This window comes from Rosa chinensis, chromosome 1 (assembly GCF_002994745.2).
Source record: "Rosa chinensis cultivar Old Blush chromosome 1, RchiOBHm-V2, whole genome shotgun sequence".
Classification (NCBI taxonomy): Eukaryota; Viridiplantae; Streptophyta; class Magnoliopsida; order Rosales; family Rosaceae; genus Rosa; species Rosa chinensis.
The window spans coordinates 26,355,034-26,372,380 of NC_037088.1; the positions used below are offsets into that span (position 1 = coordinate 26,355,034).

At 36.7% G+C, this 17,347-nt stretch overlaps 1 protein-coding gene and 2 pseudogenes across 1 annotated transcript; 1 reads left to right on the forward strand and 2 right to left on the reverse strand.

The window, feature by feature from the left end:
• Positions 1–1,307: 1,307 nt before the first annotated feature.
• LOC112163938 lies at positions 1,308–3,054 on the forward strand (annotated as a pseudogene).
• Positions 3,055–3,170: 116 nt separating this feature from the next.
• LOC112197660 lies at positions 3,171–6,549 on the reverse strand (annotated as a pseudogene).
• A 6,868-nt stretch (positions 6,550–13,417) lies between these two features.
• Positions 13,418–15,929, reverse strand: LOC112163948 (zinc finger MYM-type protein 1-like). The gene has a single exon (XM_024300207.2). The coding sequence runs from the start codon at positions 15,927–15,929 to the stop codon at positions 13,545–13,547; it is 2,385 nt and encodes a 794-aa protein (XP_024155975.1). The 3' UTR covers positions 13,418–13,544.
• Positions 15,930–17,347: the final 1,418 nt, after the last annotated feature.

The window sequence follows — 17,347 nt, forward strand, 5'->3', positions numbered from 1 at the left end:
TCAGTGACCTGACTAGTTGGTCAGTTACCTGATCATCGTTTTCTGCCAACATCAATGAAGAATGCTTTGTGCATCATAATCACTTATGCCAACAGAAAACCACAAAACCCATGAGCTTTTAACTTTATATTCTACCCAGATTCATCCTTGTAAGAAAATTAAGCTCTCGTATCTGTCAATTTTAATAATGTGTAAACAAAATCTGGGAGATTTTTGTTCTTCATGCAATTTTTACACAATCACAGATACAATACCATATCATCAATCAATTCATCATGCATATTCAAGCACAATCAAAATTGTTTCGATTCCAAGAAACCACAGAACAATCAAGAAATTGTAAATTTCATCCGGTCACCATCTACTCTAACCTAACGCACGCCGGGAATGCAACTAGTGTTCTTGAGCACAATCAAAATTCAATTATCATGCTATGAATCGAAATCAATTTCACAGAAAAAACCTGTTTTTTTTGCTTTTTCCCCAATTTGCTGCTAAAAATCACAGCGGAAGCGTGAACTTGATATTTAACCAGATGCAGCAATTGACTTAAGTAACTTACCTTGATCAGTTACATGACCAGTTACATGGTCAGTTACCTGATCAGTGACTTGGTCCGTAAAGCAAAAACCCCTTTTTTTTTTTTTTTTTTTTTTTTGTGTTTGTTTTGCAAAACCCTAAAACGATTTTGATACTTGTGAGCCTATGCTCTGATACCAATTGTTAAATAACCATATACATGCTCACAACATATGCACACAATCATAAAAGGGATTAAGGCTTACCTTCAGCAATTACTGGCATGGATTCCATCTTATGCAACTGCAAACACGAACACTGAATATAGCCTTCTGTTACTTACCAACTTGCTTCTCAATGGACAGAACAATATGCAAAACGTCGGTCGTAATCAGGGACCAATTCATCTGTATATATAGGTGACTTAAACCTCAAGAAGCTTCCCATTAAAGCTATCCATATCGGTTTAGGTTTCCTAGTTAGATTCTTAATGTATCACAACTTGTAGCCTTCCTTGTAGACTAAGCAATAGATTACTATCCTTAATGAATTGATACACTATTCATTAAGTCACTAGTATTGATTTACTGTTTGTATCCATGTTAAACTAGGATTGATATTAAGCTAATCATCAATTACTTTATGATGATATGTGTTATGTCCATATTTGATCTTACACAGTATAGATTGGATGGGTATGTTCACTTCGATGCACGGAAAGGACGGAAACATTTTCTATCACGACATACACAATGAAGACCGAAACATTTCCTATCTAGACATACACAATGAACTGGTGTATGGCTTTGAGCTTGAATGGAATTACAGAGTCGATTGCCACGGTCGATGGAATTACACTTTTCGGGACGGAGGATATGACTGTTATCCGCGCAGCATCCGAGGTATATACAGTAGAGTACGCCATGATTTCTCAACTCGGACAATTACAACTTGATTTTATGACTAACTCTGGTAATTTGTATTTTCTTTGTCATGCACTCTAGGTTTCTTTCAACTTGGTTGGACGGTGTTAATCGGTAAGGGCCATTTCTCCAAATGTCTTCTTTTGGTAAACTCACCAAATTTTTCTATCCACTAATTTGTGAGCCCAATTTTCCGTCAAAGAGATGGTTGTCTCTCATATTGCATATGGCCTTGCACTTCCAAAACTTAATATATAGTCGAGCGCCTAATGAAGAAAATATTGTAAAAAGAGAAAATATGTAGCTTTTGTGATGCAAATTTTGCAGACCGTGGTCATCTTTACTTGGATCTTATCGTTGCTGCCAGTGTTGTAGGGGTAAAACTTATATTTGGAGGTCCGTTTGTGATTGCACTTCTGATATACAAGTGGCGAAGAAGACATTGGTCAACCTACAACACTATCGAAGATTTTCTGCATAGTGACAATTTCATGCCTATAAGGTACTCTTACTCCAACATTAAGAAAATGTCTGCGGATTCAAAGATAAGTTGGGGGAAGGGGGTTATGGGTCTGTATTTAAAGGCAAATTACGGAGTGGCCACTTTGGAGCCATTAAGTTATTAGGCAAATGGTGAAGATTTCATGAATGAAGTAGCTACTATTGGAAGGATTCATCATGTCAATGTGGTTCAGCTTGTTGGTTACTGTGTCGAGGGTTTAAAGCGCGCTTTAGTATATGATTTCATGCCAAATGGGTCTCTGGATAGATACATTTACTCTAAAGAAGGATCCATCACTTTAAGTTACAAGAAAATGTATGAGATTGCAGTTGGAGTAGCTCAAGGTATTGAATATTTGCATCAAGGTCGTGAAATGCAAATTCTACATTTTGATATCAAGCCACACAATATTCTACTTGATGAGAATTTCATCCCAAAGATTTCTGACTTTGGGCTAGCGAAACTATATCCAGCGAATAACAGCATCGTCTCTTCAGTGGTAGCAAGAGGCACCATGGGATACATTGCTCCCGAGTTGTTTTATAAAAACATTGGTGGTGTTTCATACAAAGCAATGTCTATAGTTTTGGAATGTTGTTGATGGAAATGGCAAGAAGAAGGAAAAATCTAAATGCATTTGTAGATCACTCTAGCCAAATTTACTACCCCTCATGGGTGCATGATCAATATAATGATGGTAAGGACTTGGAGATTGGCGATGCTACAGCAGAGGAAAAGAAATTAATCAAAAAAATGATTATAACTGCCTTGTGGTGTATTCAAATGAAACCAAGTGACCGACCTTCAATGAAGAGTCACACAGATGCTCGCAGGAGATGTTGAATACCTAGAAATGCCGCCAAAGCCTTCTCTATGCCCACAACCAATGCCCGTAAGCAATTTGGTTCCAGTATGTTCAAATGCGGAGCTAACAGGTACTCTTTCAGCTTGGTGATGATCAGCTAGCTACCATTCACTTCACTTCATCTAGCTTATGAAATTTTAGATTTTCTTAGAATTGCAGATTGCTGTAGTAATAAAAGATGAACTGTCAATGAAGTTCAAATAATGTATTTCTTCATCACTTTGTTGTATGTGCCTTGTAACTTTGAAATTTACTTTTCGTACCTAATCAATCAATTATTTGCAACTAACATAAGAACCAATACTAGTGCATAGTTTATTTCGATCCAATACTAGTTACAGCTTTTCATAAGCGGGTACAGTAGAGAAATCTTCAAACATATACAAACTTGAACGCTAATTACAAACATAATCAAACATATAGAACATTCTTCTCCTCCCTGGTAACCTTTAGTCAATCCAATTAAAATCTGAATTTAAGGCAGTCATATTTTGAGTCGACTTGTTTACAACTCCAAGGTTGCTGTAATTTACTGTCACTATTATAAACTTTTCTGAACATAAGAACACCTACGATAATGGAGACAAGAGCAGATGAAGCACCTTGGTGAGAAAGCCAAAGTTCAGTCCATGACAAGGGCTTTGTGACCTCAAATACCACACTTCTAAACTAGTCTTTTAAATCCTCTTGTGATCCAGTGTTATCAATCACCATGTCTGCCATGGTCCTTTTTAAATCGAGTGACACCTGAGCATTTATCCAGTTTCGAGCATCATCCTGTCCCTCAACATGAGTCTCTGAAGCTGTGTTTCTGGATCGACCCATACAACAATAACAGGTTTGGTCCATCTGTCCATCTTGGCCTCAAACGATAGAGGGACATCAAGGACAATAACCTTAAACCCCTTCAACCATAGCTTCAAAATTTCCCAAAAGATTCCAGATGATATGTAAGGAGCCAGTAGTCTGCAAAAAGATAAAACATAGACATTAAAGTCGATAGGGCGTGTAATTTTTATTACAAGGCACTCCAACACATAATCTCTGATAAAGCATTTCAGAAATGCTGACAAAACCTAGGCAATTTTGACTAGAGGGAATTTGCTTATTTTCCCTTGCTACACAATTCAAAACTGGGGTGACCATTACAAAACTTGACAGTTTATAATTTCACCACCATAAGGAACATTTCTTACCTTGGCCTCCTAAAGCTTATTACATCAATTCTGGCATTTTCAAAAGTGATCTCAAGATGACAATATCCTGTTATTATTATTAACCAAAATTAAAATCACCAACTCTCAGCAAGCAATCAGTAGATCAAATGGTGACTGGTAAAACAGTATGATTTGCTCCACCAAACCAGTTATAATTAAGAATAGTTATGGAAAATGCCCTTGTTTACATCTAATATGTTACAAACAGATACTCTAAGTGAGATCATATAATAAAATTAGGCAATTCACAAGAAAGTACATACCGGTTCAAAAATTGACGCTTTTCGAGATTAGAGAATACGATTTGCCCCAGTTTAGGCCCATCAACTTCTCCATCAGGTTGCAAAATACCCTGTCCAAATGCTGAAACAACCTTTTTCCATCCACCAGTTCCCTTCTTCAATATATCCTGAAACCAAAGACACTCAGTCCATGAAAGAGCTAAAGGGAACAGATTCACATATTTTTCATAATTGTCAAAGTTAGAATGCTTCAGCTTTGCTCATCACTTACACGAGCCACAAGATCGGCGTCAACAACAGGAATGTCATGGGCCTTGAAGAGATTTGAGACAGTACTCTTCCCAGATGAAATCCCACCCGTCAGTCCCACTATCCTCATTCTTCTTATGGTCTATTCAGAAATATCAATGAATAGTGATTAACAAAATTCCTGCGTTTAATAAATTCAGTAAGAAAATTACTAATCTCTGAAGCGTTTAAATTTGCTAGACGTAATAAGAGTACTTGCACCACAAAGGGCAAGAGCAAACCAAAACAAAGATGCAAAACTTTTGGATCATGATCAAATTCAGTCAAAAAGGATCATGGGAAACAATGATGAAGCAAATTTATTTAAATTCTCAAGCTTTTCATTTCCTGACATTACACCAGTAGGGTTCTAGGCATTACACCTAGGTTATGTTGCATCACACAAACCTCGAGAGAAGCAAAAACATTTAATTTTAAACATCTTCAAATCTGTACTGCAAAGGTCACAAGGCCTCTATGTAGGAGGCTAAGATAATTCAGAACAACTAGAATAAAATAATCCTAATAAAATCCAAATAATAAAGAACGGTCCTATTCTGCATTAAGAAGAAATCCTAAAAATGCCTGCCATTATTAAACTTCCCCAAACCAAGCTAGAACCAGAACCCAACGTCCATCACCATCTACAGACTCCTAAACCAGGTCTGCGGGTTTGGACCCATTTTTATAAGGCTTTGGATAAACCCTAGAGGTCTTCCACGTATATTCTTCATCAGAAGTACCTTCAAAGGAAGTATTCAACAGCTACCGGCCTTTAGGTTTTAAGAGCGGCCATTTAAGGGATTGTAGCTTTTGAAATTAAAAAGTCAAGCCTAAACAACAAATACAAACTATGTGGCATAACTTGCTTAAGTAATCAGTTGTGAAAGTCAATGACAAACCCTTAAAGCTATTGAGACCATCTTAACTAAGTTTAGAAGCCCAGGTAACTAATACAGTAAGCAACCATACCTTGGAAACCTAAGATAAATATAACCCTAACATCAATATTATTACAACAAAAATAAATTACTAGAAAAATAAAATTGAAAAACATAGAGAAAAGAATATTCAAAGATAAAAGCAAGCTTTAAATTGTGCAATACTCAAATTCTATATCCTGTAACAAACACGAAAACAAATTTTATAGCAGGAAATTCCAAGCAGGTAACTACGGGAGCTGGAACAGATAATCAAAAGATAAAAGAAATAAAGAGAAAGACAATTGACTTACCAAAGGGTTGTGTGATCCTCAGTACTGAATGATGAGAAACCGATGAAGATGCTGGTAGAAAAGACAGAAAATACATTAAAAAAAAAAGTATATTATATAGCATGAATTATAGAATGAGAATTGAATGTACAAGGATAATGATAGTCAGAAACATTACTGCCATTGGTAATACTTCAACATCTGAATGATTTCTATCATGTGAAATACTTTTATATCCCTGACTGAAATCATTTCATAATATCAAACCCCATCCAGAATAAGCATCCAAAATTATGGCAAAACAGCACTTTAGTGCCATAATAACATTGGATACCATAACATTTCAAATAACCAACATGCACAGAGTATAAGTAACAAATAAAAACACCTTCTCTTTATTGGGTAGTAGAGAAATTACATTGTATGGTTAGCTGAATGGATGAAACAGTATAAGAGATTGTCACTGATAAGGAGACTTGATTCCTTCTAGAACAAAAGTGTGTGAACGCGCAATGCATTAGCTAAGCATAGTTCAAGCCAAACTAACATCATACAGAAACACAATAAAATAACAAAACAAAAATATCCAAATAGAAATAACTCTTTAAAAGTTGTAGAAATATGATATTCTGATTGACACAAGAAACACTTATCCATCATTCCAGACTTGAGAGTAGTCACTGCTAGTATAGCTTTGAAAAGTTATTGTTCTCAAGCATCATAGTACAAACATATTGAATACAATAAAAGTCAATGGCCTAAAATTCACTAGATCCATAATTAAAGTATATATACCATGTAGCAAAGGGTTTGAATTACAGTCTAGAGCAACTCAGAAGGCGAATTGGAATCCGGCTTCCCATTTGTCACCCAGTCCGCCAGGATGCTGCAAATTCTGCAAAATTTGGGGTGGCAGAGTCCCTAAACCACCTCCAAGGCCATCACTCATTGACCCAAAAAATTGACAAACAAACCTAGCCATGACCCCAAGAATCTGCAATTGGTTCTGGCATGCCTCAGCATGCATTTGCATCATTTGCTTCTCATGCTGAATTTGCAAACCTACCATCCTCTCCCGCCACTCCAACTTCAGTTTTACCCAATTCCTCGCCACGATTATCGTCATCACCACCAGTACCATCTTCTTCTTCTTCTTCTTCCAAATGTTCTTCTTCTTCTTCATCTTCTTCTTCCTCTAAATCCTCACAATCAATTCCAAACCCTAAGTCCCCACAATCATCAAAAACATCAAAGTTATCATTTTCATACAACCTCTTGCCCTTACCATCAAGCTCCACATCACCAAACACTTCCTTGTACTTCAAGAAATTCTCCCAGTGATTTTCACCATCCTTCCAGTTGAACTCGTCCTTGGAGACCCGGATCTTCTGCTTGACTCCCAGGTACTGGTGGCGCATGTTTTGGACCATGATTGACACGTCGCGCCAGGACCATTTGAAAGGGAAGGTTACAGGGTCGTCAAGGTTGTGCACTAAGTTCACATGCTCCACTATGGGCTTGAATTTTTTCTCACAGGTTATAAGCTTGGCTAGAGCTCCAGAGCTGAGAAGCTCAGAATACTTTGTGTGAACATTGAGAACACGACTCAGCAGAGACAAGGCCGTCTGAGAGTTTAGGGCCCTGTCCAAAAAATAATGATCCCAGTTTAACAAAGTCTCTCACAGCAGATACTAACAGAAAACCTATCATGTATTGAAATCACCGTGAAAATTATAATAATTTCCCTTGAAGCTTTCTATTCGGATTTTCTTACTTTGTTTAATTTGAATATGGAATTGGAAATGGTGGCCAACACAGCAAAGCAACCCAGTCTCCTTCTGAATTGAACTTTTCGGTACAATTTGATTCAATCAAAAGCCTTTCGAAACAAAACATGAACGCAGAGTTAGGAATCAGAAGGAGAGACAAGTCAAACGATTGATGACATTGGATAATTAAGATCAAAATCTTCATCTGAACAAACAGTAATCACATACACAACTAAGATCAAAATTCACACACGAAAGACCTTCAATGTAATTTAGCATCTGCAACTAAACGATTAGGGGGTTTTTAATAGCAGAAAATGAAATAGGGTTCACCTTTTAGTATCCGGCGGGTGATATTTGTTTGAAGAGTGAAACAGGTCTCCCTTTTCTTCTATCTTCTCTCCCTGTTGAAGGCCCCACACTTTTACCCCAATTTGGAGCAATTCCTCTTCCATATCCTCAAAAACAAAATCTTTTTTTTTTTTTGGGTTCGTTTCTCGTTATTGGTTTTCAAAATGCTTAATTTTTGAAATTAGTTCGCACTGTATTTATATCATCTATCGATACATTAAGTATACTTAATTCGATAAAATGGTAGGCTTAGCGATACAAAATTCAGCAAACTAGCCTATTAATGCATAGATCCAATTAATCTACCTCTAAATGAAAGTAATTTACTTGATGTATCGATACAGTGATGTACTATAAACAAACCATCTACTTAAGGTATGGAGTGGCAAGGAAATGCAAATAAGTTTATGAAAGCTCTTTGTTTTGGTAACTTTTTTTCTCTGCATATCATTTGGTCTAAATGCATAAGTCTCTCATTTGTAAGTGCAAGATCGTGAGTCAAACTTCCATAACTCTTATGCAATGCGGAAGACTAGTTATTGCATATGAGTTATTGATGTGATAAAAAATAAAAAAATAATAAAAATAAATCAATTGTTCAAGTAAATCCAGAATATGTGTCTGGCCCAAACTCGAGGTTACTTACTCTAGTTGAAATAGGATTTATATTAATTATAGAAAATTACTCATAAGTGTCACTTTGAAACTTTAATTAGCCATAAGGCCACTTAAGTTTTGTTGTACACATAAGGCCACTTCTATCTTCAAATTATTTCACTCTCTCTCTCTCTCTCTCTCTCTCTCTCTCTCTCCGGCGTTACCGATCTGGAACACCGAACTCGACGATCCCAGGTCACAAGCCTGCAAGCTGCCTGTGACGTCCCGAACCCGAATTTACCAGTTTACAAGTCTTTTGATGGGTAAACGACATTTACATTTACTTTTTGGCTCCGTTTCGGCATTTTAGGGGGCCCTAAAAGTTGACTTTTTGTTCGGATCAAAATTTGAGAAAATGTTCTTCATGAAAGTTGTAGAGGACGTTAAACCGAGTGCGTGCATATGTGGTACGTAAAAATCGGAGTTCGTATGCGAAAGTTATAAGCGAAATAGGAAAGTTACTGTTTATAGTAAGAAGTATATATTTGAATTTTTACTGTTGAGCCGGGTAAGTTTTCTTTTTCCTTCTCTCTTCTCCCTCCCGTGGTTTTCTATCTTTCTCTCCTCTGCAACTCTCTTCCCTCTGCAACTCTCTTTCCCTCCAGCATATCTCCTCCTCCAGACCACCAAATGGCTAGCTGCTGGCCTAGATAGACTCGTCTCCTCCTCCTTAACCTGCATGTGGGAGTTGTTTACTGCGATTTGGCCGGAAATGTGGAGATCGAAGCCAACATTTTTACTGTAGCAAAATGGTCAACGCCGATTTCCGGTCACCTTCGGCCACAAAACCAGGTCCATTAGAAGCGTCTTGAGCCACTCTTCATGCTCTCTAAACCTCTTGCAGCGATTCGAAGCGTGGAGGAAGAAAGCATAATGGGAAAATTTCACTGTACTTCGGATTGCTTAATTGTTCGGCCACTTCAAGGTATTTTCTGACTTTGTCACAGTTGAGAAAGTTATTGGAAATGTTGAGATGATGCTGTGGTTGAAATTTGGTGGCCGGAGGAGGAGTTGGCCGCCGCATGAACAGTGTCACCGCATGAATAGTGCGATGGTGAATAGTGCGTATGAACAGTGGTTTATATTATGTTTTTTATTAGCTAGTTAAATTCTATAATTATCATAGAGCTTGCATGTGAAGTTTGGTGAATTTTGGAGAAGCTTGGAATTAATTATGAATTTTTGAAGTTTAGGGTTTCGATTATCGAATTACGAGAATCCGACCGTCGGATATCTCTCGGTTCTGCTTTGGAACCTTTAAATTAACGAATTGATATTAGTGGTATAATTTGGGTTGCATCCAAGGAGAAGTGGAGATGTAATTATGACGAATTGATTTTAGGAATCGTATTAATTTGTCGAATAACTATTCACGGAATATAATTGTGTACAGGGCGATGTACCGAGCTATTGCTCGACGAAGGAACTCGTATGCATGGTCGCCTAAATAGTACTGTGAGTGGACATTTGTTTTTAAATTAATTCCGCATGCAGTATTATTATTATTTTATTCCAATTGAGATTTAATTATGTTTTGAATATTTGAGATTTAGTTTATCGAGATTTATTTATGGATTACGAGATTAGTATTGAAATTCTTTCCCGAGGGCTTTTAGTAGATTTTTGAGATAGTCATTCATGAGTTATTGAGTTGGGAAATGATTTTCGGGAAGTGACTGATTCGGAAAAATATTATGAGAATTATTGTTTTCGAATTTCAGTTTTTATGAAGATATACGAGTGCGATGGATTTAGCAAATATTTGAGCATGATTGATTTATCGAGATTTATTGGGTTTTGAATTCCGCACTTATCAGACTTGGGTTAGATGGAGCTTTCTTTCCAAAAGCAATTATTGAATTATAGAGTATGTGATTATGCTTTCGAGGATTTATTGAGATATCGAGGATTGAGTTAGCGAGTTATTACTGAGTTATGCTTTCGGTGAATTATTATTGATTTATTGAGGTAATATCGAGTTTCTTTCCGAAAGCAAGTGATTGAAAGAGGTTATTTTCAGTTCTTGAGGAGGCTATTCAGTTTATTAAGGAGGCCAGTTTTGGCGCATGCGTATCTTACCTAGTTGGCAGTCCCTTCTAGGTAATAGTCTGGTTGGCAGTCCCTTCCAGACTACAGCTCGGTTGGCAGTCCCATCCGATGCGTCACCTGGTTGGCAGTCCCTTCCAGATGACATGAGGTAGTTAGTCGGCAGTCCCGTCTACTACCTGTGGTTAGTCGGCAGTCCCGTCTACTACATGTGGCTAGTTGGCAGTCCCATCTATCCACCGCCTCCTATTCCGGTTGGCAGTCCTTACCGATGCGTCATCTGGGTGGCAGTCCCTCCTAGATGGCATGAGATGACTAGACAGCAGTTCTTTCTAGTCATCAAACGAGCCTCATGAAAAGGATGTTTTTATAAGGATTGAGGATGAGATTTTAAGAGATTTCAAGATGTTCTTGTTACGTGATTGAGATTTCAGTAAAGAGGATGATTAAAAGTATTTACAAGATTGTTACTGCATGCGAGGTTTTAGAGAATAACTTGGGAAAGCATTAAGTTTTAATTATTCATTTGAAATTACTTATTTTTCGTCCACTCACTCTAACGGATTTTAAATGTTTTCCCCTGGGCCCTTCGGTTTTAAATGCCCAGTTTGCAGGCCAGTTTAGCTTGAGGTCGAGCGTACTTGGGGTTGAGGCATAGCTGTCATAGCTTCCGCATTATAAAAGCATCGGTCATTTATCTTGCTTTCTATTCTCTTGTTCGCCTGTATATTAGATTGCTCTGATAACCTATGAGATTAATATTCTTAAATTCAGAATTGTTTATGAAATGAGATATGTGAGATGTTGTGATATAGGGAGCAGGGTGGCTCCAGGAGAATAAGGATGGATGATTTAGAAGTGTGGATGTTTTTCTACAGGTTTTGGGTTGTCCATTTTTAAGGGAAGTTCTGTCAAATTTTTGGTAGAATTTCTTCTAAAGTGGGCCCCGCAGGGCCTCTTCGGATTTCAGGGTGAAAACCGGGGCGGGTCCTGTCACTGCCGACGACTCCTTACTCTGGTCCGCCTCTGAACCAAGCCGAGTGAGGGAAGCGTTGGTTGTCCAGCGTAGTTCATACGGCTTATCGGCTCATCTCTGGTGGCGTCACTCGGCTTTTTACCTGTTTCTTCTACTTCACATTCGATCTCAACCACCACTAGGTACGCTATAAGCCACCTCTAATCATAGAACTCTACCTCTTCTCTCTAATTTGCATTTTGGTGTTTCGATCGCTGCGTTCTGTTTTCAATTTCGTTCTTCTAATCGATTTTGATGTGCCTAATTTGATGCATTCTTGGCTTTTGTCACTGGATTTTGTGGTTGATTTATGGACCTGTGGTGATTAGCAATCTCTATCGGTAGATATGTTTGTTGATTTGTGTTAAGTGAGTGAGTGAGGCATTTTGTGTTGGTTTGATTTGATGTACTGGAATTCTGTGTATGTGTGGCCGCATTTTGTGCATTTATATGCTTGTTTATATGTATGAAATTGTTTTCAAGTAGAGCCTATTCTGTATTAAGTGATCCATTAGGTTTTGAACGGATTAAGTTTTGAATGGAAGATTTTGGTTTGAGAGGTTTTATTGTTATGGTTTTTAAAATTAGGTTCATTTTTCAGCTGTGTGTGGTGGATGACTGAAACAATAGAGGTATTTGGTTGAAATTTGTGTGTATAGTGTAGTTCAGAATTGTGAACTTGGAGCATTCTTATCAAATTCTAAATCCGGTATTATTTGAGTTTTCTTTTGTTTATTGGATTTGTATGAGTGATTATTCAATTACTAATTCTCTTATATATGTTATTCTGTCTCTGTTTGATTTGATTATTAACTCCATAACCATCTAAACAATGTCCATATCTTCTTTCATCTAAACAACGTCCACATGTTCTCTCGTCGTGTAGATTTAATAATTGAAATTTCAATGCACATTGGGCATGTTTTGATTGATTAAGAATTTGGTGAACTTTTTTGCAATGTTAAGATTACTCGAAGACATGGCTTTCTAAATATGAAGCAATAGGGATAAGCAATTTTTTTTCATTAGTATTTTAGAGTTGGGAGTCACTTGCAGCACTAGTCACTTGCCTAACTAGAGCTCTGTTTGGGTGATTTTGTGATATGTGATATTGTGCCAATTGTATCGCAGGCTTTTCAACACAGTGATAGTAGCTTTCTATCCCTATGTTAGTAGTTTTTTTGTTTTCATTTTTATTGATTTCAAATCAGTAGCTCTCTATAAATGTTATAGTAGTGGCTTTCCAACATAGTGATAGTAGCTTTCTATCTGTATGTTAGCATCTTTTTAATCTAATGTCAGTAGCTTTTTAATCAGCTGGTCCAACAGCTTTGCACATGTGTTAGTATGTCAGTATTTTTTTATTACTCAATATTTATGTCAGTATTTTTTTATTACTGGTCCAACAGCTTTGCACATGTGTTATAGTAGATTTATATACCTATGTTAGTAGCTTTTGATAATTGGTCCAGTACCTTTTTGTATCTATGTTAGTAGCATTTTATTACTAGTCTAGTAGCTTTGTACGTGTGTTGTAATAGCTTTAAATACCTATGACAGTAGCTTTTTAGATTGCTTTTTTTTAATCATCTCGTTGATAATGAGTGCTACATTTGTGGGGCAGCGGTACATTGCTGCTTTCAGTTTTCATTTCAAATACTAATATTTTGTTGTATCTTTATTTTTGCAGAATTCTTCTCCTTTGCATTTGTAGTAGAAGATTTCGAAAATCATATGAATTTGGATATTGAAGCCTCCATTCACCAAGAGATCATTCGACCAACCAAGAAATGTTGAAATGAAGTCTCACGCTGAAGGTGGTAAAATTATGCGTATGGGTTTAGAGCAGTGGCGGAGCCAGGAATTTAGGTTCACTGGGGCACAAAAAAAATATATATATGAAGACATACAAAATCTTTAAATGTAGTTTCTATCTATTACAATGGTAATTGCCCTCGACGAGATTTCATATTTTGAAATCGTTGCATGATAGCCTCATCATCTATGCTAGTAAAAATGTCCTTCTCAATATATGAAATCAAGCAATCATTCATAAACTCGTCACCCATTCGACTACGTAAACGAGTCTTCACAATATTCATAGCAGAAAATACTCTCTCTACACTTGCAGTCGCAACTGGTAGAATCAATGCTAGTGTCAAAAGCAAGTACACCAGTGGATATGTCACATCTTTTTTGGTCTGAACCATCTTTTTTGCAAGATCAGTAATTCCCTTCAATTCAAAAAACTCAATGTTGGAGCGCATGTCTACTATATAATTTTCAAGTTGATCATCAAGTACCTCTAGATCATGTGCAGAAAAATCCTGAGGATAATATTGGGCCAGCTTTATCAACTTTTCTTTGTCAAAAGCTGAGAATGAATTTCTCGGGTTCAAACATGACATACAAAGAAGCAACTCAGTATTCTTCTCATTGAAACGATCATCCAACTCTTGAAGCTGATTATCAATAACAGTATAAAACAACTGAACACGGTAATGATGCAAGTTTGTGATCACTTGAGCATTGCGCTTTGATTTCCCTTGGGCTACAAAGCATTCATCCATGTTTAGAACTTCAATAGAATGCTTCTCACAAAAAATTGTAATTTGTGCAAGTAAAGAATCCCAACCACTCTCTCTCATTGCCTGCAATCGTTCCTTGCATACAGTAACCAAGTTCATAGCATTCACAATATCTTGATCTTTCTTTTGTAGTGCTTTTGACAAATCATTTGTGATTCCCAACACTTTTCTCATCAAGTGCAGACAGAAAATGAATTCATATGATCGCATATAATCCAATAAAACCCTTGCTTCTAACTTTTGTTCAGAACTTGTTCCATCCATTCTGACAACCTCGAGTACAGCTATCACAGATTTGAACATTCTAGACAAGCTAATTAATGTATCATAATGAGAGCTCCATCGTGTATCACTAGTTCGCTTCACACTAGTTTCCTGATTCAAGCCTTGACCACTTGAAAGCTCATTGTTTTCTAGTGCTTCTAATATGTCATCACCATGTTTTTCTCGAAGAATGTCTCGTCTTTTAGCTGACGCTCCAACCACATTCACCACATTACCAACCAAAGTAAAGAAATCTGAAACCAAGTCATGATTCTTGGCCACTGCTACCAAAGCTAACTGTAGTTGATGAGCAAAACAATGCACATAAAAAGCACATTTATTTTCATTCAAAATAAGTGTTTTCAAACCATTCAGCTCACCTCTCATATTACTTGCTCCATCATATCCTTGACCTCGCAGTCTTGAAATGCTTAATCCATGTCTACATAAAAAATCATCAATAGCTTCCTTTAGTGTGATAGCATTGGTATTCGTAACATGCTCAATACCCACAAAACGCTCAATCACATTTCCATCATCCACATACCGTAGTACAATGGCCATTTGCTCCTTTGAGGACATATCTCGAGATTCATCAACAAGAATGGCAAATAAAGAATCACCAAGTTCACTAGCAATTGTATTGACAATTTCAATTGAAATAGCACTTACAATGTCCTTCTGAATATCAGGTGATGTTAACTTCAAATTTTCCGGAGCATTTTTCAATGTGACAGCTTTTATATCTTCATTATAACCACATAACCATTCCAAAATTTCAAGAAAATTTCCTCGATTATTTGAATTTTCAGATTCATCATGCCCACGAAATGGAAGTCCTTGCTTTAAAAGAATTCTAACGACACCGATTGATGCACTTAAGCGAGTCTGGTAGTCAATTCGATCTTGGCTTGTATGATTTGACAATATGGTTTCAATCCGTTGTTTTTGATTTAGTAACGCTTCACAATTTCTTTGAGCCTTGTTATGGGTACTGTTTGGCCCTCCAATATGACCATATACTATACTCTTCTTCTTCCAGTTCTTAAATCCGTCACCCACAAAAGTATCACCACCTCCTTGTTTAAAAAGATAACAACATAGACAATATGCAGCATCGTTTTTAATGCTATACTCTAACCAAGTAGGAAAATCATCAAACCACTCTTTAACAAATCTTCTTTTCTTTCTCCCAAATTCTGTGATAGGAAACTCATGAGCTCTAGGTTGACAAGGACCTTTTTGTAGATAATATCTGCGTACTTCATCTTGAACATTAGGATGATAACTTGAAATTGAAGGACGATTTCCAGGATCAGAAGGATATTTTTCATTAATTTCAGGACAATGCTTCTCTGAATTACTATCATTCTTCTTTGTTTTTTTTGCAGGAGATGAATCCAATGAGCTATTTGTACCCGACGACCCCTCTACACCAGAATTTTCTTTTCTTTTAAAGTACCTTAACATATTTAAATGAAGAATAGTGTAGTATTGAGAACCAAAACAAACGACTGCAACAATATTCTTCACAAAATAATTGATTGAGAATCGTTACTTGACAATGTATATATATACATGTTTTTTTAATCCTTTTCTTGGTAGACTTCACAATTAGTAAGTAATAAGGAAATAGGAACCATTAATCCTCTTTCTGTTAGTAAAAAAAAATTAAAAAAGAAAAATATTATATAAAGTTAAATGAAGTCAAACGTGGGACCCACGTTTCTGCAACAACATCAATGGAAAGAATGAAGAAGAGCACGTGAAGTACTCCCCCATAATCATGATATAATATTTTTTTATTATATAATAAAAATCTTGTGTTAATATAATACTAATACTATATATATATATTAATATTTTTCTGAAAATGTGAGTGGGGCACGGGACCCACTGGGCCCCTGCCTCCCTCCGCCCCTGGTTTAGAGCGTCACCATTGAAAAATGATAGTAGCATTACAACATTGACAATATCTTTATACAACTATTGTAATAGATCTTCACAACTATGATAGTGAATTTTGACAACTATGGAATTAGCTTTTTACATAGTTATATCATTGTTGAACGCTGCATATTTTTTGTATCATTGAACATGTTTTCTTTTCTAATTGCAGTAGCATTTTTATTTTGGTTGCATCCTTTACATTTACATAGCTTTGTTGGTCTATGAGAATAGCTTTCTTAGTCTCAGGGAGTAGCTTTTGTTTTGCTTGGTAGTAGTTTTTGTTCTGCTTGGTTATTGCTTTGCGCTTTGATGAGAGTAACTTTTGGTAATAGTAAGAGTAGCTTTTGTTGCTGGTGATAGTAGTTTTTGTGACCTCGTTGAAGATTTCACCAGCGTAGCTTTTGTTTGTGACAATAGCTTTTGTTGCTAGTGATAGTAGTTTTTGTGATCTCGTTGAAAATTTCACCAGCGTAGCTTTTGTTTGTGACAATAGCTTTTGTTGCTGGTGATAGTAGCTTTTGTGACCTCACCGGAAATCTCACTAGCGTAGCTTTTGTTGCTAGTGACAGTAGCTTTTATTGCTAGTGATAATAGATTTTGTGACCTTATCGGAGGTTGCCGGAAATCTCATCAGAGTACTTTTTAGTGTTAGTGACAGTAGCTTTAGTGGTCGCCGGAGTTTGCCGGAGACTCGTCGGTGTTGGCCGGAGTCTCACCGGAAATTGGCCGGAGGCTAGCCAAAGTTGGCTGGAGTTGATCGGAGACCTCGCCGGAGAGGAGAGAGAGAATAGTTGTTAACTTTTTACTCTAGTGGCATTTATGTAAATATGTTAGTTTTTATATCCAAAATATAACACCATTTTTAAACTAGTGGCCTTATGAAGGAAAAAATTAGTTGGTCGCCTTATGGCTAAAAAAACATTCAAAAATGCACTTAT

Excerpts from the sequence above, each read along its gene's own strand:
- LOC112163948 (XM_024300207.2), bottom strand. The coding sequence starts at position 15,929 with ATGTTAAGGTACTTTAAAAGAAAAGAAAATTCTGGTGTAGAGGGGTCG.